The sequence below is a fragment of the Schistocerca piceifrons genome, chromosome 2 (genome assembly GCF_021461385.2).
Source record: "Schistocerca piceifrons isolate TAMUIC-IGC-003096 chromosome 2, iqSchPice1.1, whole genome shotgun sequence".
Lineage (NCBI taxonomy): Eukaryota > Metazoa > Arthropoda > Insecta > Orthoptera > Acrididae > Schistocerca > Schistocerca piceifrons.
In genome coordinates this window covers 983524245-983548918 of record NC_060139.1, presented here as the reverse complement: position 1 = coordinate 983548918, position 24674 = coordinate 983524245, and the positions used below count along the sequence as shown (strand labels likewise).

The window sequence follows — 24674 nt, the reverse complement described above, 5'->3', positions numbered from 1 at the left end:
GTAGGATGGACGACGAACTTTTCGCAATAACCAGTACTGGAGTGTTCTCGACAGCAGGACCCAACCTCAGCTGGGTAAACAACTAAGCAATTCGCCGGCGAGCTGCCGTTTCAGGCGATAAACTTGTCTCATCTAAATCGTTTAAACTTCCGCGGGAGTTGTAATTATGCAGTGGCCTACCTTCATCGTTTCCAGTACATTTCCATGTTGTCCAACTGACATGTGCAGATGAGACAACCGAGAACGTTTTTCTCAACAGCACTAAATGGATAAAACTTCCTGGCGGTTTAAAACTGTGTGCCTCACCGTGACTCAAACACGCTACTTCACCTTCTGACAGCAAATGCGTTGTGAACAGAGTTATCCAGGTCTGTCCTCACACCATTAGATCCACTAGTACCTATTCCATATTTTTCGAACTCCACAAAAGTACATACATGTTACGGGAATGCAGCCAAGTGACATCTTCGACAACCGCCCTCTGCCAGGTGAACACCCTGTCATTTTCAAAGCACAAATGCAACGAGAGATCGCGCGCGTGCACGCACGCACGCACGCACGCATGCACACACACACATACACACACACACACACACACACACACACACACACACACACACACACACACATAAGCGCGCGCAGTACACACTAGCACCACACACAACAAAATACGACTTACTTCAGAAGTTATAGGCCGTAATTATTAATTAGTGTCGCCTGTGGTAGCAACAACAGAGGCTGTACCTCTGTTGTCTGACCAGGGAGACAATAGGATTCCAAGCGGAATTTAAACAAAAATCTATACTACATCGCAGTGCCTGTGTTGATTGGGTGTACTCTGTACTGTCCTTGAGACATGCACGAGTGTCAGAATTAACAGGCACTGCTGCGATCGTTAGCTGTATGAAATACAAGAATTATATTCGCACCAATGCACTATTTATTGGGGACAGTGAAAATTTGTTCCGAACCAGGAATTGAACCCGGATTTCCCTCCTTACGCCAGCGGTCGTCTTAATCGCTTCGGCAGTCCGAATACGCTCCCCAGACAAGCCCAAGTTTCCACATGTCACTATTTTGTCTATATCCTAAACTCGACAGGCACTGTGAATCCCGGACCGGGACAGACTTTTTGATTAAAGTTGCAGCGTTGTTTTTAGGCATGAAATACTGCACTGCAGTGGCTGTGTTGGTTCGACGTGCTCTGCCAGTGTCCTTCATACATGCACGCCACTTTATTAGTGTATTGTATGTATTGAATCGGGGACCTAGAAGCGACGGAGAGGCTTCGTCCCGCCGTAGCCCTCAGTGGTTCACAACTCCACAACAGGCTACAGCAGTCCACCCACCCCACCGCCGCCTCACACCGAACTCAGGGTTATTGTGTGATTCACCCCCCAGTGGACACCCCCTTGGAAGGTCTCATCCCAGACAAGTGTACTCCAAATGTTTGCGTGGTAGAGTAATTATGGTGTATCTGTAGGTGGTGACAGTGTTTGCGCAGCAATCGCCGACATAGTGTAACTGAGGAGGAATAAGGGGAACCAGCCCGCATTCGCCGAGGCAGATGGAAAACTGCCTAAAAACCACCCACAGGCTGGCCGGCACACCGGACCTCGACACTAATCCGCCGGGCGGATTCGTGCCGGGGACCGGCAAGCCTTCCCCCTCTGGAAGCAGCGCGCTAGACCGCGCGAATAGCTGGGTGGGCCACTTTATTAGTACTTTATGCCTAAAAAGAAGGCCGCCACTTTGATCGTACGTTTCTCTGTTCAAGGAATACACAGTATATTTGTGAATATAGGATGTAGACAGAACGATGACGTATGTTAGTTTTGGTCTTTCGGGGGAGCGTGTTCAGGTAGCCGAAGCAGTTAGGGCGAGAGCTCGCGCAAAGCAGGAACTGTTTAGAGCCCCGGTCTGGCACAAATTCTCATTGTCACCAATAAATAGTGCAGCTGGAGTCTTGCTATGTGCGAAAATGCGAATGTCACTCTTGTAAGCAAAAAACTGTCTCTATAAGGCCACCTGCTAGTTATTAACCTCAAGTGTTTCGTTATAACGCTATCCGGAACTGGAAATGAAATCCACAATTTCCATGTTATTATATTCCATAGGATCAACGGCGCCAAGACAGTGTTCTACAACAGCAGTTTTGCTTGGGTGCCAAATGCGCGTTTTCACACGTGCTCAGTTCACTGGTCCTCCGCCGTCCTGATTATCTGACCAATTTGTAACATGCTTTATGTGCAACGGGTGCCGTAAATACCCGCCTTACGCAAACCCAGATCATCGTTTTCTTGTGTCATCGGTTTTCTGGATTGGTTTGATGCGACCCACCAGGAATTCCTCTCCAGTGCCAACCTTTTCATCTCAGAGCAACACCTGCACTCTACGTCCTCAGTTATTTGCTAAATGTATTCCTGTCTCTTTCTTGCCCTGCGGGTTTTACACCCTACAGCTCCCTCTAGTACCAAGGAAGATATTCCGTGATGTTGTAACAGATGTCCTACCATTCTGTCGCTTCTTCTTGTCAGTGTTTTCCACATGTTCCATTCCTCGCCGATTCTGCGGAGAATCTCCTCATTCGTTACCTTGTCAGTCTACCTAATTTTCAACATTCTTCGGTAGCTCCACATCTCAAATTCTTCGATTCTCTTCTGTTCTGGTTTTCCCGCAGTACATGTCTCGCTACCGTACAATGTTGTCCTTACAAAGCACATTTTCAGAAATTTTTCTCTCAAGTTAAGACCAGTGTTTGATACTAGCAGAATTCTCATGGCCAGGAATGATTTTCGCGCTAGTGCTAGTCTGCTTCTTCTGTCTTCCTTGCTCCATCCGTGACGGATTACTTTGCTGCCTAGATAACAGAATTCCTTAACTTCGTCTGTCTTGTGATCCCCAGTTGTGATGTTAAGTTTTTCGCTGTTCTCATTTCTGCTGCTTCTTATTACTTCGGCCTTTCTTCGATTTTCTCTCAATCCATATACTATATTCACTACACTGTTCATTCCATTCAGCGCATCCTCCAATTCTTCGTCACTTTCGCTGCGGATAGCAAAGTCATCACCGAATCTTATAACCGATATTCTTTCACCCTGTATTTTAATTCAATTTTCCTTTATTTCCCTCATTGCTTCTTCGATATACAGACTGATCAACAGGAACGAAAGGCTACATCCCTGTCTTACATCCTTTTTAATCTGAGCTCTTCGTCCTTGTCCTGCACTCTTATTGGTCTCTCTTGGTTCTTGTACATATCGTATATTACTCGCCTTTCCTTGTAGATTAGCCCTGTTTTTCTCAGAATTTCGAACGTCTTGCACCATTTGACAATGTCAAACGCTTTTTCCAAATCGTCATATCCTATGAACGTGTGTCGATTTTTCTTCAATCTTGCTTCCATTAACAGCCGCAACGCTAGAACTGTGTCTCTGGTGCCTTTACCTTTCGTAAAGCCAAACTGATCTTCATCTAACACATCCTCAATTTCCTCTTCCATTATTGTACGTATTATTCTTGTTACCAACTTGGATGCATGAGCCGTTAAGCTTATTGTTAATAATTCTAGCACTTCTCGGCTTTTGCTGTCTTCAGGACTGTGTGGATCATGTTCTTCCGCAAGTCAGATGGTCTATCGCCGCTCTCATACATTCTACACACCAACACGTATAGTCGTTTAGTTGCCCCTTGTCCCTTCACCCAATGATTTTAGAATACCGATGGAATGCTATCCATCCCTTGTGTCTTATTTCAGCCTAAGTCATCCAAAGCTCTTTTAAATTTTGATTCTAATATTCGATCCTCTGTCTCCTCCCTGTGGACTCCTGCTTTTTCTTCTATCACGTCATCATACAAGTCCTCCGCTGGTGGAAGCTTTCAGTGTGCTCTTTCCAACTATACGCTGTCTTCTCTGCATTTAACAGTGGCATTCCCATTGGACTCTTAATTCTACCATTCTTATTTTCAGTTTCACTGAAGGCTATTTTGAATTTCCTATTTGCTGAATCCGTCCTTCGAACAATCATTTCTTTTTCGATTTTTTACGTTTTTCATCATCCTTTACAGACCCAAAAGGGTGTTCGAAAAACACATTTCAAATCACGATTCCGCAAAACACTAGAAATCTTGTAGGAAATACTTCCTGCGTAAGCCCTGTGGCTGCCCAAGAAGTTTCTCAGCTCAGTTCCCATAAGTCGTTGTAACATTTATTACGCCTCGAGACATTTGTATATCACCTTGGTTGCCTTTACGGAAAGGAAATGTATCGTTGTTAGCGAAACTTCCCAGTTTCTGAGTAGGATTGCAATGCACTCTTTCGTTTTTGTTATGGGGTCGAGACCATAACATTGTTCCATCGTTTCTGAATGTCATGCATTATATTAATTCTCCTGCGCCAATCACATCAAGCAATGCGCTGATTTAGCTGTTGTTAGTAAAAGAATTCATTTTAGTTGCCGAAAATTTGATTTTGTTTCCAAGAAATTATCTCCGCTTCATTTAATTACTATACTGAAATTCCAGAATTTTTTCAGAAATGTGTTTCTCGGCCAGCGTGTAAGGTCAGAGGCTTTTTAGGTTCTGTAAACGATGATTTTAGTTTGCGAAAGGTTGCGTAAGTCGGGTGTCTAACGTATCCGTTGTAGATGTGGCACATCATAAATTGGGACTGCGGAGGACAGGTGTGTTGAGCGTAAGCGTTACACGCAGATACGACAACCAACGAAAGCTGCTATTGCAGAAGATAGCCTTAGCACCGGTTATCCTTTGGAACATGCCAACATGTAGAATCTGGCATTCAGTTTCCTGTATGGGATACTCTTATGATGGAAGTAGTTGAGATTAAATTAACAACTGACCTATAAGTAGAGAGATTTTGCTTGAATTCTGCATCGAATCTTGCTGTCTCCGCGGTCAAAGAGCAAAAGAACAGAGTTAATGCTACTTTACCCGTTGGTAATTAATATTCACAATGCAGGATGAATTACCTACAAGTTGCACGGCAAGTATTGCGGAAACGGAAAGTGCTATTGATTTACAGTTCTCACAGGTTGGATTGATAATCAGGGGCTCGTTTTATTAGCCAATAAACAGATTGTAATAATACTTAGAAAGTGTATTTCTTGTGCAAACATACGCTTTTCAAATAGAACAATGCCTATTGAAATTAACAAACTGCTGGTGGTCATTTTGAACACAACCTTTTCTGGTCAAATGTCTCGTTACTGGTCAGAACGCACATAACTAGTGTATGCACTTGTTCTTTGATGTGTGCTGTCGGTGGTAATGAACAAGTGCAGTTATGGGAACTTTTCGAAATACGATATCCCGTTAACGACTCTCACTAGAATTATCCAGTAAACAGCACCGATATTCCAATTTATCCTACCTTTATTCTGTTAATGCCAATAGGTGTTGTTCCACATAAAAAAGTTTGTGTTTGCACACGAAATACATTTTATAAGTATTATTACAAACTATTAATTGCCTAACAATAAGAGCCCCTGACTATCAATCCATACCTGAAAAACCGCACATCAGTACTACTTTCTGTTTCCGCAATATTTTCGGTACACGTTTTAGATGATTCACCCTATAGATCTGACGGTGCCTTTGGCATGTATAGTGTGTGTGTGTGTGTGTGTGTGTGTGTGTGTGTGTGTGTGTGTGTGTGTTGTCTTTCGGTATATACCACGCATACCAAGGTTTTAAATTTCCTTGTAAGGCGTTCTCTCATATGTTTGCACACAAAATACGTCCTTTAAACACTGTTAACATTTCTCGTTTGGATACTTCTACAGTTACTTTTACATTTGTCGATTTCGCCCTGTTAAAAAGTATTGAATTCTGCCTGTGACAGTGGCGTAGCTGGACTGTTAACTCTTAAGCATCTTTTGTTCATGCTACAGTATCGAACACATCGAATGCCGTACCGAAGTCAAGGAACATGCGTTCAACACTTGTGCGCATATTTTATCTCTTCTTGATCTCACTGTGCTTGTGACGATGTACTACGACTCGGGAACTGGTAAAACATGTTTCAGAGAAAACAGTTCCCGTAACGCCGCAAAAAGCAACATGGAACGTATTTAACGTATTTAAAAAAATGTTGCGTAAGTAGATGATGGCAAAGAAAATAAGTATAAATCAGTGGCCAGTATAATTACAGTAACATATTTTAAACATCAGTCCATCAGTCTGGTGATTGGTCTGGGACGGCCCGCCAAGACTTCGACTCCTGTGCCAACTTCTTCATGTAAAAGTACCACTAAACACCTAACGTCTTCAACATGTTAGATACATTCCTATTGACCTATTGATTTCGTCCTCCATGGTCCCCTCTAGCACTGTAGAAGCTGTTCGTTAACACATCTTCCAACACTCTAACAATTTCTCTAAGTAGTGTTTTCAACATATTCCTTTCAACTTGGATTCTATGGAGAGCCACACATAATCTTCAACATCCGTCTGTTCGATTCTGCAGTTTTCCATAATCCATGGTTAACTACACACAGGCTTCGCTGAAATAGCGAAGGCCAATGTCTGATACTAGTAGTCTGCTTTTACCGAAGAATAAATGCTTACCATGTGCTAGTCCGCGTCTTATGTCCTTGTTTAGTGCATCTTACGTTATTTTGCCACTGAAGAGTGATTATCAATGTAACGTACTCTTGTTGTCTCTTACGCGTTAAACGATGCAACACTAGTTCTGTTTGCTAACTGGTTTGACGTCTTCCCACAACCAGGTGGCATACACAACCATCAAGCTTTGTGAGCTCTGAAAACGCACAAAAATGAATTTGTCGACCAGCACGTTGCAAAGTTCTTAATGGTATGACTTTTCGTTATGCTGCTTATCGAAATTTTAATTTGCTTTCGTAACGCGGAATCGATATGTTCATTTTGTGATTTCCGTTTTATTCCTTTCCGTTTGTTCATTGGTATTTTGTAGGTGCACGTTTTATTGGAATTACGAGTGTCTGTGGTTCTCCCTGATCCAAGTAATAATTTTATCACATTGTAAACAACCACAACAGATGTATTCTTTCATGCCATATGTTTTTGTTCATTCCGAGCAGGAACTGGTTGGAAAACGAAATTGTAGTTGAAAGAAATATATTATGAATAACAAAAATCGATGCCGTGTTTGTTGAAATTGTAATCAGCAGTTGCATTTGTAGTTTAAATCTTAAAGATTTACTGAACATCACGTGTGTGAATTTAGAGAAGGCCCCTAGTTACCTAAGAAACGAGTTCAGCAAATGACTGCAGCGAAGTATCGTTAGCAACAACATAAATTAAGTAAGTGAAGATTTAGATTTACTTCATGATTACGATTTGAGTTTATAATGAACCTAATATTCATCATACTTGAATTAAATGCATTCAGAATAGATAAATTGTACTCGACTTCGTGTTCACCTCCGTAGGTGAGTGATCAGCACGGCTTATTGCGATGTGGAGGAGCCGGGTTCGACTCCCGTTCTTTCAGGAATTTTTCCTTGGTGGGGGGACTGTACAGGGTGGACTTAGCCTCGGAAGGGCAACTGTGGAGCTACTAGAGCGGTTAGTAGCAGTTCCAAGGTCAAGGAATTCATGAGCGGTATGCTAATGACGTGCTCTTCCACACGCACCTAGTGACGTCATTGGCAGAGGATGATATGTTGGAACTTAACTTACTTTTACACAGTTAGTTGAGAACTCTTAAAGTTACAAATCGTAGTGCGCCTGCACTGTGAGTGGTACTGTCGGCAGAGAGAAAGAGGAACTCACTTCGTCTCCCAGTCGGCGTCTGTGGCGACGACGGTCCAGTTTCCGGTGTAGGGTTCCTTCTTCTCCACAGTCAGGTACGATCCTCCGTGCTGCAAGTTGCTCCGCGGATTCCCTGCCACCTGTGGGAAGAGAACCAACTGTTGTCACAAGACCAGGCAGGTCAGTTTTGCAAAGGGTTTGCGAAAATTGCCTAATTTTCTGGGCTCTGGCTGTCGAAAAGGTTACACCGCACGTTGTTGTATTTGCTATCCCTGTTAATCTGCTCTTCATGTTCTTCATGAACACCTGCTACTTCACTTACTTATTCTTATACGACAAATCAAGGCAGAAAAATCAGGTTATTTCGAGCAGATGCCATATACCAGATTGCAGACTCCACACTCACCAACAACAAAGAGAAAAAGTGTGAAGCAATCCAAAATTCCTTGAAATATTTCAGTAATTAGGAGGTATATCGGTAACACGTATTACAACTACTGAAGCTAGTGCCATTCCGAAAGTATAGTCGATTTAAACTATGAGACTCCAAGTCTTACGGAATTCCAGTGTTTAGACTGAAACATTGGACATGACTTGTATGCTGCAGATACCTACGATGTTCACTTCTGCTATAGTTGATGCAGGAGATGGAGAGTGGGTGGAAGACGACGAAAATGTTCTTCTTGTCGTAGTGAGTGAAGAGCATAGGCTGGGGAAAAGGATTCCTGGGCAAAATAATTGTCATAGCTTACTGTGACACTCTCTTCACGCGTGTGCATTCACATCTGTTGTAACGTGGTTTACTCCCTAACTGCACCAGCAGCTTCAGTCGTCCTCCGTCTTAAGATACTCAGCAAAGTGAAGTAGATGGAACATATGTGAAACATGAGCGTCTCCCAGCATAGCGGATATTCAGATAACTTGCGAGAATGCAGTCGGATATCTTCCTGGACAAACAACAATATTTCGGCATCCGAAAGTCCCGTTGTTTCAAAGGCACAAAAAGAAGAGAGATCGTTGTGCACGACAGTTTAATTCCACGGCGAGCAGGGTTGCTTCGACGAAGAAAACAAAAGACGGCGTATGTACACACTAAACAAATAGTGCCACGAACTCTTTGCCTGAATTATGCTTGGAATCCGCTCTCTCTCTCCCTGGTTAAACAACAGAGCTAGAGCTAGTTGCTTATTCTCACACCTGATAAAGTCTGGTGTTGGTCTTCTGCGCTTGAGTAGTGGTGATAGCTATTTACTCTGTGTTCTCTTTCTGCATATGCTGTATTTTTGGTTTTGGCAGCAGAGTAGTTCCATACACGAAGAGACTAAATCGCCATCTTTCTTGTTAAAATCCTGCCTTAAGATAAACGTAATAACCGCCTGAGGAAACGTGGGGGAGGGGGGAGGGGAAGTGTTATTTGATTTGCAGCATACATGGTTCCAATATCTAATAAGCGAATCCCGTATGGCTGTCCTGGACAAGGTACTAGTGGAGGTGGACTGCCATTGGTTGCCCCGTCCTAATTTTTTAAACTCATCACCTTCTGCCTGATTTGATAGAGTAGACATGAAATCCTCTCTTGCGCTAACCGTTTCACTTCAGAGTAGCACAAAGTCTTCAGAATGAAATTTTCACTCCGCTGCAGAGCGAAAATTTTTCTCTGGAAACATCTCTCCGGCTGTGACTAAGCCATGTCTCCGTAATACCCTTTTTCCAGTAGTTCTAGTCCAGCAAGTTTCGCAGGAGAACTTCTGTGAAGATTGGAAGGTAGGAGACGAGGTGCTGGCGGAAGTAAAATTGTGGGGATGGGTCGTGAGTCGTGCTTGGATACCTCAGATGGTAGAGTACTTGCCTGCGAAGAGTAAAGGTCCCGAGCTCGAGTCTCGGTCCGGCACACAGTCTTCAATTACTAGTTGAACGTATTCCTATACCTGTCTTCCCTAAAGTTTTTACCCTCTACAGCCCTGTCTAGTACAGTGGTTCCCAACCTTTTTACTACCTTTATCCCTGAATGCCAACACATATTAGTTAGTACCCCTATACTGCTCCACCTGCTCCCCCCGTGCCCCTCCCCGTCCCACCAACACTACCCGATCCCCACAATCATTTTTTCTACTGCTTATTTCTGGCAATCATTTTTTTATATGGAATGATTGAGCTATTCTCAGTACATCTCGAGTGCTACCTGCAACTCGTCCGCAGAAAACGATGCTACTTATCCACGTTGAGGGCACATACTTGTTAGAAAACATTCTTCACTACCACCATTTCCTGCCTAGCTACATTTGCTTTACCCACACCCTACAGCCCCATTTAAAATCAACCATGTTAAAATGGACGCACTGTACGTAGTGTTTGTAAACCAGTTGACAATTGGACTCCTGCATGGATTGGAATACTTGGCGCTGCTAACGCTTTGTGTCTGATCACTACCACTAATAATAATAATAGTGATAATAATAATAATTTCGTGTGCTTCAGTGGTCAAGTGCACCCCACTTTGGCGACTTGCTTGTCCCTAACCTACACCGTGATCATGCTGGGGATAGAAGACCGAGGGTTTAACGCGGAATCTGAACCACCTGCCGTTCCTGGGAGACCTCACATCGAATGTCGTTGGGAGTTGCAGGCTAGGTTAAAGGCAAACTGAAAATTTCCATTGGATTCGATACCATGAGCTCTCGGTTTCTAGGCACGCGTTTTACCATTATACCACCATTATTTTCCAGTTCCAATAATAATAGTAATAATAACGATAATAACAATAATATAAATATTTTGAATATGACTTCGTCTCAGCTACATCGACATCCACACTCCGCAAGCCACTTAACGGTGTGTGGCGGAGGGTACCTTGAGTACTTCTATCGGTTCTCCCTTCTATTCCAGTCTCGTATTGTTCGTGGAACGAAAGATTGCCGGTATGCCTCTGTGTGGGCTCTAATCTCTTTCATTTTATCCTCATGGTCTCTTCGCGAGATATTCGTAGGAGGGAGCAGTATACTGCTTCATTCCTCGGTGAAGGTATGTTCTCGAAATTTCAACAAAATCCCGTACCGAGCTACTGAGCGTATCTCTTGCAGTCTTCCAATGGAGTTTTATCTATCGTCTCTGTAACGCTTTCGCGATTACTAAATCATCCTGTGACGAAGCGCGCTGCTCACAGTTGGATCTTCTCTATCTCTTCTATCAACCCTATCTGGTACGGATCCACAGCGGTGAGCAGTATTCAAGCAGTGGGCGAACAAATGTACTGTAACCTACTTCCTTTGTTTTCGGACTGAATTTCCTTAAGATTCTTCCAATGAATCTCAGTGTGGCATCTGCTTTACCGACGATTAATTGTATGTGGTCATTCCATTTTAAATCACTCCTAATGCCTACTCCCAGATAATTTATGGAATAAACTGCTTCCAGTTGCTGACCTGCTATGTTATAGCTAAATAATAAAGGATCCTTCTTTCTATGTATTCGCAGCACATTACACTTGTCTACACTGAGATTCAATTGCCATTCCCTGCACCATGCGTCGATTAGTTGCAAATCCTCCTGCATTTCAGTACAATTTCCCATTGTTACAACCTCTCATTATACCAGTAAATGAATCCAAAGTATCCAACCGTTTGTCACAAAAGTCGGTTAGTTGCAGGTATTTCTAAAGAAGACGGATTACATCCGCGCCGGTCGGGGTGGCCAAGCGGTTAAAGGCGCTACAGTCTGGAACCGCGCGACCGCTACGGTCGCAGGTTCGAATCCTACCTCGGGCATGGATGTGTGTGATGTCCTTAGGTTAGGTAGGTTTAAGTAGTTCTAAGTTCTCGGGGACTGATGACCTTAGAAGTTAAGTCCCATAGTGCGCAGAGCCATTTGAACCATTTTTGATTACATCCGTCGAAACCATGGTCAAAGATTGATTAAAACCACTTTTTGTTGCAACTGGTTAACTGCCTTGGATTCAGTTACTTAATAATTGTAACAGTAAAATAATAATAGTAATAGTAATAATAGTGCGTCGCCTATACTACAGTACAGTGACTATTATAAATGACTGCTGTTATGTTCTGCTGTCAGTTTGTTCATTTCGTGTTGCGACGTGCGAAGCGAATAATGAAGCAATTTCTGGTCTATTGTGGGAGCTATCTACAACTCCTAGACGGCATTCTCACCATATACGAAGGTGGTTTGAAAAGTTCTCGGAATCACCACGTGAGGTCAGCGCTAGCGCAACGAGTTGTTCACGTGATATTCATTGGACTGTTGGGTGTAAACACGTGCCACGTCAGTGCTCTTGGAACAGAGCTGGGGCGTTGACGTGGCGCTGTTGTTGTTCCCACGTAGTGATTTGCGAAGATGGAAAAAATCGAGATTCGAACAGTGATTAAGTACTTCGTAAAGAAAGGTATGAAAGCAAAGGACATTCATGCCGATTTCCAGAATATACTGGGGGACTCTGCGCCTTCATATTCAACTGTTACCAAGTGGACAAATTAACTTAAATTTCTTCGGGAGAGCTTAGATGACGACACACACTGTAGTCGGCCAAGATGTATCTCTACTCCAGAAATCATTGCAAAAGTGCACAAAACGGTCATTGAGGATAGCCGATTAAAAGCGCATGAAATTGCCCACGCTTGCCAGACGTCATCTGAAAGGGTGTATCACATTTTAACTGAAGAATTAGAAATGAATAAATTATCTACAAGATGGATGCAGTGATTCTTGACGCACGCCCGCACACATGTGCCGTCGCCATGGCAAAATTACACGAACTAGGGTATGAATTGTTGCCACACCCACCTTACTCACCTGATACGGCTCCGTCAGACTTCCATCACTCCCAAAACTGAAAATTTATCTTGGCGGACGAAGATTCACTTCAAACGAAGAATTAATAGCCGGAGTTGAGAACTATTTTGCAGGCCTGGAGGAAACTCATTTTCGAGATGGGATCAAGGCACTGAAACATCGTAGGACCAAGTACTTTAATCTACAAGGAGACTACATTGAAAAATAAAAAAAAGTTTCAGTGATGTAAGTACTTCTTTTCTATTCTGTTCCGAGAACTTTTCAAACCACCCTCGTATTTAAGCATATTTTACATATACGTCTCAATTCTGCAGTCATGTATGTGCGCAGTGGGTGGGCTATGTTAGAAAGATACTCATACATTCGTTTCATACACTGTAACCAGTTTGTCTAGTATTTAAAAAACAAAAAAGGGAATATAATAATTAATTATTGGTAGTTTATGTAATTAGTGTTACAGTCTTGCGAAATTCTGATAATGGTAATGATCTTTTGAAAATAATGTGTTTTCCTGACAGAAACAGAACAGGATCCTTTCGTTCTTAGCCCTCAGAAAATTTAATTTTATCCCTCGGTGGGTAAATTAGCCCCAGGCTGGAAACCCTACTCTAGTTCCATGGAAGTTATTCCCTGACAACTTCTGCCACCATCCTTTCCCCTATTCTTATCAGTCTTTTTCAGATGTCCCTTTCTGCGAAGACACTCATAGCTTATCCTGTCAGTCCACCTAATTTTGAAAATCCCTGTACAGCACCACATCTCTAACAATTCTCTTGTTTTGCGGATTTCCCACTGTCCATGACTCACTACCATACAACGCAGTGCTGCAAACATACATTCTCAGAAATTTCTTCCTCAGATTAAGTCAGATGGCAGATATCAGCAGACTGATATTGGCCAGGGTTGCCATCTTTGCCTGTGCTAGTATACTTGCATAGTTCATTGTGCGTAATTTTTCTTCCAAGCTAGCAGAATTCCTTCGGTTCATCTACCCTGTCTACTTCGTGGTCAGTAATTTTGACGTTATGCTTATCGCTAATCTCATTCCATCTACTCCTAATTACTTTCATGTTTTCTTGGTTTACTATCAGTCCAAAGCGTGAGTTCATTAAACTATTCATTGCATGTAACAGTTTCTGTAAATCTTCTTCACTTTCACTGAGAATATTAATGACACCAAAGGGTCTTATTAATGATATCCTTTCACACAGATTTTAACCCAGCTCTTGAAACTTATTTCCGAACTTGCTTGTTCGGAGTATAGATAGAACAGAACTTCGTTCTTGGACTTCCATTCTTATGGTCCTCTTCTGGTTCGTTTACTATTATAGCCCTTACAGCTTACTCTATTTTTCACAGGATTCAGAATATCTTGCAGTGTTTTACATGACCGAACGCTTTTTCTTGGTCAACAAATCATATGAACCTGTCCTGATTTTTTGGGGTATTGTTTCCAATACCAAGCGCAAGGTCAGAATTGCCTGTCTGGTGCATTCACATTTTATAAGCCAAACTGATTGTCATCTAACACACCCTCTACTTCCTTTGCATTCTTTTTTTTATATATTCTTGCTGCCAACTTGGGTGCATAAGCTGATACGCTTATGGTGCGGTAGTTTTGGATTTATTCGCCCTTGGTATTTTCCTGGTAGCGTGGATTATTTTTAGGTCTGATCGTATGTCTACAGTCTCATAGACTTTGCACACCATTGTGAATAGCCGTATTGTTTCCACTTACCGTAATGGCTTTGGAAGTTCCGGCGGAATGTGATATAGCACTTATGGCTTATTTGATTGCAAGTCTTCCAAATCTCTGACTCTGATGCTGGATCCCCTTAGGGTCCCACATCGAGTCACGTTTCTTCCTCAATCACGTCGTTACACAAGTGCTTCCCCTCGTGGAGGCTTTCTATATACTCTTTTCACCTGTTCAATCTCTCCTGTGTATTTAATAATGGAATTCTCATTCTACTCTTAATGTTGACGTCCCTGCTTTTAATTTGAACGCAGGTCATTCTGACTTTTCTAGAAGCTAAATCTATTCTTCCGATGACCATTGCTTTTCGTTTTCTTCCAATTTTTCCTGTAGCTGTTTTGACTTCCTTTCCCTCCATCTGCTTTCGATATTACATTATTCCCTTAACATTTTTGTACTTCCTTCCTTCAACGCACAATGTAGTTTCTTCTATTAACCAAGATTTTTTCGTATTTATCTTCCTCTTAACTATTTCTGTCCGTTCAACTTCAGTGACTTGCTTTTTAGAAATGTTTATTTTTCTTCAACTGAACTGTATGTTGTGTTATTCACTATATCAGTATCTACAGTTTTAAAGAACTGTACCAGAGCAATGTGACTGGGGAGTGCAGCGCTGGGTTTTTGTGACAGAGTCGATATGGCTGCAACAATCATTTATTTATTTTTTTGTTTAAACTTTCAGTTCCAAATTTCATAAGCACACCTTTTCTGGTTTTCGACTATCGAGTGTCCTCAGAGTGAACCCGGTGCCAGATGCCAGAATTTGACCCAGCTAGACCAGCGCAGCGGTGTATCATCGATGGCTCGTAGCTGGAATTGCTGAGGGTCGAGGACAAATGGAAAACGCAAGCTCTCTAGCTCTCAAACAGAGATATAATTAACTAATGTTATATGTTGAACGATTTTGACTTCCTTCTCACTCCAATTAAAAGCACCAATGTGTGAAAACAAGTAATACACCCACCAAATAAAATCATTCAACCGTCGATTTTGAGACATGAACAGAAATGTATCCAATGATAAACATTAAATAAAGACTTCAAGGAAATACAATTCAGGCCCAAATCACAATTAAATGACAGCCAACAATGCACTTCAAGTCGATATGACACAGTTGTTAACTACATGGGCATAATCACTGTATGCCCCTTGACACAAACACAACCACCCAGTGGCACTGAGAATTGTACAGGTTCAATGGTCACCATAGGTTACTAATGATAACTAAATCCATAGCAGAGTTAGTTATCTACATAACGCAAGTATCACCACGTATCTGGCTGGCAGTAACGGTTACTTTAAATTAATAAACCCAGTAGCGGCCGCTCACAAATATGCATCCAGACTAACTCTTAACTTGTACTGTTCATTCGAATTTACTAGTTTTAATGATGATTGCGACACTTACAAGCAGGACATTAGCCGTTTATCACCATGAGTGATAACCTACGACACTAACCGTAGCATAATCTTGCTTTTCAGTTTACACCGTGCACTTAGTTCCTTTATAACTAAACAGGCATTATAATGATTACCTGAAATTGTGAGCTGTATTGGAGGCGATCTCAGAGTCTAAACACTTTTATTTTTCTTACTACTAAAGGTTATTCACCGTAATCATACAAAAATAGACATCGATTACTAGTTTCAGTGAAATGAAATCGCTATTTTCAACTTCTTTGTATAGAAAATTTTTTTACAGGGACAAACCATTTTGTCGACTGTTCACATTAATTGGACGTAACTTACAGAGACGACATTTCATAGTACAGTCTCTCGTCATGGAATACGAGAATAACTGTGCGAACAGTGTACGATAGTGATAGTTACAAATAAAATACGTAAGACCTGAATGTTTAGATGTTGTGTCTTTGTTGATATTTAATAGTAAACTGTTGATAACTGTTGGTACACCTTTATGTGATGGGAATTTGATACCAATGTAGACAAAACGTTACACTCTAACCATCCTTCCCATAAACAAAATATGACCTAATGCCCAAGCTAGCACTGCATTTTAAGTGATTTATCACATAAATTATAAGCGTTTTACGTTGCACACAGAACATTTCAAGCAGATTTCTATGCGCCACCCAGCCCTAGTGTCCGGGCTTACTAGCCTTCAAGAATATACTGAAGCAGCATGTGGAAGCCTTTCCAGACAAGCTCCATGATTCATTGGAGCAGGACACACACAGCTGCTTCAAGACTTTGAATTTACTCTATCTGCAACATTTATGCGACTAACATAGCACAGTGCACATTGCATCAATGTATGTGGTGATAAATACGTTACGAAGGATTGTCATCAGATTGAGAGTTCATTGTAGGGTTAATTTTTGAAAGTTAACGAGTTGCTGAGATGAAATTAGCACTGTCAGATTATGATTGATATCAATTATGTTAGTATTCAGCACAAACAACTGCAGTGCTCATCTCCCGAAACTGATGTTACTGAGTTACAGTGTACAAGAGCTACCCAAGAACAATGAAAATATGCATCAACAACGAGAACGCCATGCAGTGCACTCACTTTCAGAAAACTGACGCATCTCAGAAACACCATCCGGCACGTGACAGCCTTACGCGTACAGAATTTATATGGAACTGTCTGATGAATCCCTGTTGAGCTCATCCACCAGAACGCATCAGAAGAAATCAAACCGTGAATTTCTAGGATATTATTCACATGTGACAGTCCAGCACAGTAAACCATTTAGACAAAACATGCTATTTCTGGTCTATATCCCCCTATACCGCTACCCTGCAGCTAGTACCAGCATGGATACGTATGAACAAGACGCACATTTCATCAGCTGCTTATAGCTGTCCTACCTACCCTAATATGCTATTTCAGAATTATGTTGTGCAACTGTATTTACCAATTGACCGCCAAAGGATCGAAGCGTGTTAATGTCATTTAGTGTCTGACACAGATTTGGAAGTTATAGTGGAAATAGATAATGTCCAAACGTCTGCAAAGGTGCAGTTTAGTGATTTGGAGAAGCATCAACTGTGCGTAAAGGTGGAAAACATCGTGAATTGCAAAACAATGACAACTGAGAAGAATCCATTCGCTCGAGACATCAATATCATCGGCATCAACGGCACATCCATCGTGTACATGTTCGGCGATTTTTTTTCTTTTGCAGTCCTTTTCATCTGTTGCGTAATATATGTCTTTCAATACATAATAAATTTGTACAATCAGTTACGCTGCCGTTAGTGTTAATTTTATTTGAACTTTAGGCATATTTCAGCTATATAGCCATGAACAGCTTATGTTTTCAAGTCCTGACTTCCATGCAGTATCGTTGTTCTGTTGCTGTATATTTGTTACTGATTACATTTTACGTTACGTCACAATCAATTTTGCAGTGTGTAGTATGTTCTGACTTTACATTTAGTGGTGGTCAGAAACAAATCTTAGTCTGTAGTTGACATTTAATGACAGCAGTTGTGATTGGTGATCAGCGACTTTGTTATTTCGGTTGTTGTATATCTATTTCCTGATTATATTCTTTCCTTGTTAGTTGGTAGTAATCAGTTGTGTGTTACGTTCTGACATTTGATTGATTATGGTCTGGAAAATCTTAAATTCCGATTGAAATTTCGTGACAGCAGTTATGTTAAATGATCAGCGACATTGACGATCAGCTATCATTCTGACCATTATTAATGAAATATGATAACATAACATACAACTGATTACTACTAGAGTAACGACGAAGGAATATAAACGGTAAACAAATAGACGGCAACAGAAATAATGAAGAACATTTTCCAATCCCTGGTGGTATGGTACAGCAACTAATGGTAACAATTTTAAAGAACAATCTTGATTGCAAAACTGTATTTTTTATTTTATTTATTTTGGTTCAAGTGGCTCTGAGCACTATGGGACTTAACATCTGAGGTCATCAGTCCCCTAGAACTTAGAACTAATTAAACCGAACTAACCTAAGGACATCACACACATCCATGCCCGAGGCAGGATTCGAACCTGCGACCGTAGCAGTAGCGCGGGTCATTTATTTACTTTATCTTTTAATGACACGTTTCGCCTTATTCAAGGCATCTTGAGTTTGTTCAACACAAAAAAAAATGCAACCTTTCATGTAAATGATAAGACCTCGATTTAGAAAATTTGGACTAGCAAGAAAAAATAAAACAACTTACTGGTGAAATCGGTATAAAGCACACAGGATTCCAATCATACAAATATCTTGGCAGGAAACCGCAGTGATCAGAATTTGAAAAAAGCTGTTGTACAGTATCTCGTAAGATAAGAGTAAAATATACCTGAATATGGCCGATAAAATGTTCAAAATTCAGTAATCAGTCTAATGCACTAACATTACTAAAAACTATATAAAAACAACTTATTGATATAAGTTGTTAAACACAAGGGAAACGGCGCCTGAACCACGTGAAAGCCCCAGCAGATAGTTGCCCTTGTCAGATTTTAAAATAAAGCCTCACGCGGCATCCTATAAAACACATCACTACGAGAATAATCAAGAAGTATTCAAAAGCAAATAACCGGCTTAGTCTTCCAAGAAGTACATATATCTGTATAAAAAGGGCAGCAAATTACCTTGTTAGATATGCGACGTCGTCCGCATCCTCTAAAACGCGATGAAGCCTGCATAGATTTCTCGCACAATAAATATGTAGGGGGCGCAACTGCTCATACTTCAGATTGTGCGCACAGTACTAGGCACAGAAACGTACAAAATGAGTGCTACTATGACACTCTCTCGGACATCTGATCTGTGTATGATGGAGTAAAACATATTACAACTTATAAAACCGTTATTTATTATACGCAACTTTCATACATTTTTAATATACATTATGTATTTCTGAACTGTGGAAGTAAATTAGTACCGCTAAGGAAACATTGTCATTCTCTTTTTCCTATATCAATCTTATTCGTCGCTCTGTAATATATACTCCAAACAACGGCTTTTTGTTTTAAATTCAGCATGTGTTTCAAGCAACGAATTGGAGCACTAAGAGACTTGGGAATGTCATCTGTAAACTCCGCTTGCATGGAACTACTGTTATAGGAGTAATACTAGCAGACTTGTTTATAGCACACATACACAAACCTGTATACGCATATAACTTTTTCTCCTCAGCGTGAACTTCATGTTCCAATAGATGGTTCAAATGGCTCTGAGCACTATGGGACTTAACGTCTGAGGTCATCAGTCCCGTAGAACTTCGAACTAGGTCCTTAGGTTAGATATAACCTAAGGACATCACACACATCCATGTCCGAGACAGGATTCGAAATTGCGACCGTAGCGGTCACGCTGTTCCGGACTGTAGCGCCTAGAACTGCTAGGCCACTCCGGCCGGCGTTCCAATAGATACTTGACAATATCATCGAAGGGTGGTTTAACATAACATTAGCCGTAGACTGTCTCTCCGTGGCAATCCTTATTGCATCGTACAAGCCGTGCAGGTTTTTGGCCCTTAGACGCTTTAAATACACCCACTGCGTTGGGACTTGAGATATTAACTTCATCGCAATATCGCCAAACACAATAAATTAGTATAACCAGTTACCATGCTATGAGCATCATTTGTATTTGAACTGTAGGCTTATTTCAGCTGTAAAACCATCATCAGCTTATGTTTTCAAGTCTTGACTTCCTTGCAGTATCATTGCTTCAGTTGCTGTTGTTAATGTAGCAATAACAATCAGTTTTACAGTATGTTCTGACTTTTCTTTTAGTGATAGTAAGAAATAAATCTTAGTCTGTAGTTGATATTTAGTGACAGCATCAGGGACAGATGATCAGACGCCTAACCCACTGAGAAAGCGGTTTCCTTGGTTACCTCGTGCAGTTTTATTCATTTGCTCCACATCAGTATACAGTTTTGTACTTCTGATTTTATTACATGTTATTTACTATTGTTTATTATGACACATTCGTATAACCCTTTTACCCCCAATTTTAAACGAGATCTCTTACGCGGCTGTAGTGTTTGTCATGTTCCTCTTTGTGATTATATATGGAAACCTAGCAGCCTGCCGGCCATGGTGGACGAGCGGTTCTAGGCGCTTCAGTCTGGAACCGCGATACTGCTACGGTCGCAGGTTCGAATCCTGCCTCGGGCATGGATGTGTGTGATGTCCTTAGGTTAGTTAGGTTTAAGAAGTTCTATGTCTAGGGGACTGATGACCTCAGATGTTAAGTCCCTTAGTGCTTAGACCCATTTGAACCTTTTTCTTGTAACACCAGTGGGGTTGGGGGAAACTATTTAAGCAGAGCACAAGTGGACTAAGGGGAAACGTGAATGACACACTTTTAAAGTGAGCTCCAAAATAACTTGTTTAAATTGTGATGTCAGAAGGGCAGTTGTTTGAACTTAGGGAAAAAGTGCGAAAGGTGGGCTTACGGTGTTTGCATTGAAATAACATGATGCTCTATGTCATATTTGTTGGCCCTTTCGAATTTAGTGCCAGATTTAAACTTAGGGGAAACAACTGTTTAAATGCTGACATCAAAGGCGAAAACCCTGGAATTCTGAAAGTGACCTGACTGCTGTAAATAACCACATATATGAGAGAGAATAATAGCTTGGGGTAAACGTGTGAAGTAGGTCAGCAGACTGGTTACTTCCTTTTGTCATGACAACTTGGATTCTAACATCGTTGAGACTGTGCCAGTATTGCAGGTCACATGTCTTGGAGTACATAACTAGCAGAACTATTTTACTTCTGCAGTGGTGTCACTGGAAAACCCAGTGGTCATCTTGAATCCTGTATTTAGCACAAGTGACCTACTTCCACCACACATGCGATCCTGGATTTTTGCATTTGCCGCCAGTTTATATTTAGGACAACAGCCCTATCACCACAATGATGTCATATGTTTTGGCGGCAAACCTTGTAGCACAGTTGGATTGTTTATGAATTTCCTGCCATTTTATACACAGGAAAATTGGCATAAACCCTCCAACAATATGTCATGTTATCAATGACGTCACAGGGGGAGAGGAGATTGGGAAAGCTGACGACAACGCATTTGGTGCCTGAACCTGCACTCTGTACCTACGCAGACTGCACATTGTGACCACAAAGAATGATGCGCAACTTAGAACCACGTAACACGGCGTAATAACAACAGACATAAAAAGAACCTAAGGTACAAGAACCGGAGATGAGTGACTTCCTTTATGAATCGCAATCGTCCTTAAACCCGACAGGAATTGCTGCTGTCAGTGCACGTAGGTGTCTCTCCCTCAATAAATTTTGCCAGGGAATATTCCGAAGGACGTTGCATGCATTGGACATTTGTCACATTGGCGCACGAAAATGCACGTCCTCAGTGGCCCAAACAAAAGTGAAACTGAACAGTATCTAACTAGGGGCGTGCAGTACAGTTCGACGAGTCGCAATTTTGGCTCTTTTCAAATGATGCAATGCGTCTAGTGCAACGACAACTGAATGAATCGTTTAACCTACAAGGTGTGAAGGGCGCAGTTCAGATCAGAGATTTCTTTGCAATTTTTAGCGAGGAGTTTTTCATACCTTGGACCCTCTCATACAGGCTACTACGTGCGTAAAGCAGGAAGTTTTTTTTCTACATTATCCGTGACTGAGTGTTGCTCTATCTTCAACATCTTCTTGATGAGTATGTTGTGGACACGCCCATCTTCCAAGATGAAAAAAGGCATGTTCACAGGATTGTACACGCTTGCTCCTGCCTCGAGGAATACTCGGACATCCTATAACATCTCGATTAACCCGCTAAATCATCCTGTCCAAATCCCACAGAAAATGTCAGGGAGTATTTGGAACCGCGAGTGAAACGTAATAGTCCTAATCCCCGCAATTTGGTAGCGCTGCGAGATCCAATCTCCAGTGAGCGACTTATGATTTATATGGCATACCTTAAGAAACTTGTAGACTCTCTTCCTCTCTGAGCTGAAGACATTTCCAGGGATAGGTAAGGTGTTGCACGGTATTTACTGGGGCTGACTAATATTTTGGTCAGTGTGCTTATTAATAGAATGCAACGAGAACGGAAGAGAGTGAGTGACACTTTGCTCTTGGGCTTCGTTTCCCAGACAGACTTGAGAATTTACTCACGAAAGTGGCGGTGACGATGTCTCCGGGCCTGGCTGTGGCAGGTGGCTGCTGCACCACGTAACCGAACGGTGACCGCCACGGGGGCAGGTCGTACACCACGCCGGGCGTCAGCTGGATCACCTCCTTGGACAAGTCTGGTGGCGAAGGTCCAGGTTCCAGGGTCCTATTCTGCAACATTTGGAAATTGGCAATTTGTGAAAAGTTCTCATGGGACCATATCGCTGAGGTCATCGGTCCCTAGGCTTACACACTAGTTAATCTAACTTAAACTAACTTACGCTAAGGACAACACACACACCCATGCCCGAGGGAGGACTCGAACCTCCGCCGGCAGCTGCCACGCGGGCCGTGGTGAGGCGCCCTAGAGCGCGCGGCTATCCCGCGAAACTCTGCAACATGATTACCATGAGGTTGTAGTATACTTCAAGGCTTGCATGACAGGTGTTGAGCCTACACTCAGTTTTAGCCGGGATGACGTTCCCTCTCCTTCCGCTGGTAGCTGTATAGCACGGTTACATAGCACGCGGCTGGACAGTATCGCGGCGCGGAAAGACAGTCTGGATTTTGGAGACTGAATGAAGTGATGACGGTAAAGGGATCTATGGTGTGGATTTCGTTCAGAACCGTCGTATAATTCACGACAGACTATCAGGGTACAGATATCGATCCTTTACTTAACAGATCGAATTTGTCCGTATACGCCGCGGGCACGCTCTATACGACATTTCCGAACTTTTAGGGCGAGCTAGTGAGTCAGTAGAGGCCCAGCTAACACAACGAGTGAGTCGTGGGTGTGCGTGCTGCTTATGATGAAGCATGAAAGCGAATAATATGAAGAATGCGTTTAATTTCGTAGCTAACGATTGCGCAATTAATTCGGAGGCGGCCATAAAGAACTCAACAGAAACGACAAACACGAAAGAACTGCGCTGAACGAGAGACTGTGAGTGTGTGACGCGCGTGATTAGGCCAACTAGATACATTTCGCCTGTACGTAAACAGCAACGAACTCGGTCTTATTTATGTTAAAGGGAACTTTATCAGCATTATTGTAATATTTTGGTGGGAATCGATGAATAGAACTAGTAGAAATTCGACAGGACCCGTGATTGCAGGCGTATGGTTAGGAATTTCAGTAACATGTACCTTGAGCTTAAACTTTCCCTCCCGTGGTGTCATGAACGGTTAGTCCGAAGCATGTAAATTTCTACAGCATAATAACTCAAACATTTTCATAATCATAACGGAGAATTTCCGTAAAAGTTCACTTTACTCGACGTCTTGTATTCTCAATAACTTCGAAAGTATCGAGAGACTGAACTATTGAATGTTATTGCGGACACGTCGAATTCTGAATGCACGGTCTTGCAGCGATAGGAATTAATAACGAGTTCGTGGTAATTTAACCAGCTGACGCCGCTGGAGGCTAGAGAAAATTTTATTCATTCACTAGTTGAGTAACTGGCGTTACCGAAGTTTGTATTTATTCCAATCTTCTATTAGTCCATCCATTCCTTCCCCCCCCCTCTTTCTCTGTCCATCTCCATCCCACTCCCCCCCCCAATTCCCTGCCAATCTCCTTGAGTTCCTCTACCTGTTCCTCTCCTCCCTTTTCGTTTCTGTGCCCATCTTCTCTTCTCTCCATCTCCTCCTCTTTCCTTTCTCTACTCATCGTGTCCATCTCTGTCCATTCCCCCCCTCCCCCCCTCCATCTCTCCATCTCTCCATCTCTTCCTCCGCCTATCTGTATCTTTCTCCTCCTTCCCCCTCACTATCTGTCCATATCCTCATCCTCCATTCTTTCCCCACATTATGGCATTCATTCCAATAGGAGGCTGGTGGTTCTTATGCCTACAGTATTTCTTTCCATATTGTAACAGCACGTAAAATTTGACTGAAATCATTCCAGGGGTTTTGCATGAACCCATACACGCATGTCAGATATATTTCACATGTATTTAACATAAATCACTCAAAATCGTACACATATTTCACCTGTATCTCTAGCCAATTTCGCTCTGCAGTTTCCAGCTCAATGTTTATTACGTCATATCTCGTGAACCGTGTGTTGTACAATAAAATAATTTCGTAAATACATACATCGACATACGTGGACAATTTATGCGATATGTGTTGCTAATAGATTTATTAGCAAAGAAGTAATAAATTTAAACGATATGTGTGACGCGACAGTTTATCAACCACCTAGTGCGAAGCCTACGAGAAAGACAGGCCGCGGCGCGTACGTCACGA

The 24674-nt window shown here is 41.9% G+C and overlaps 1 protein-coding gene across 1 annotated transcript in view; it reads right to left on the bottom strand.

The window, feature by feature from the left end:
* LOC124776041 (neutral ceramidase-like) overlaps positions 1–24674 on the bottom strand; it is a 247929-nt gene that overhangs the window by 13906 nt on the left and 209349 nt on the right. Inside the window, exons 11-12 of the mRNA XM_047250881.1 lie at positions 22422–22589; positions 7774–7892 (exon numbers count right to left, since the gene is read on the bottom strand). Of these exons, the coding sequence (XP_047106837.1) occupies positions 7774–7892; positions 22422–22589 (287 nt within the window). The remainder of the gene's footprint in view (positions 1–7773; positions 7893–22421; positions 22590–24674) is intronic.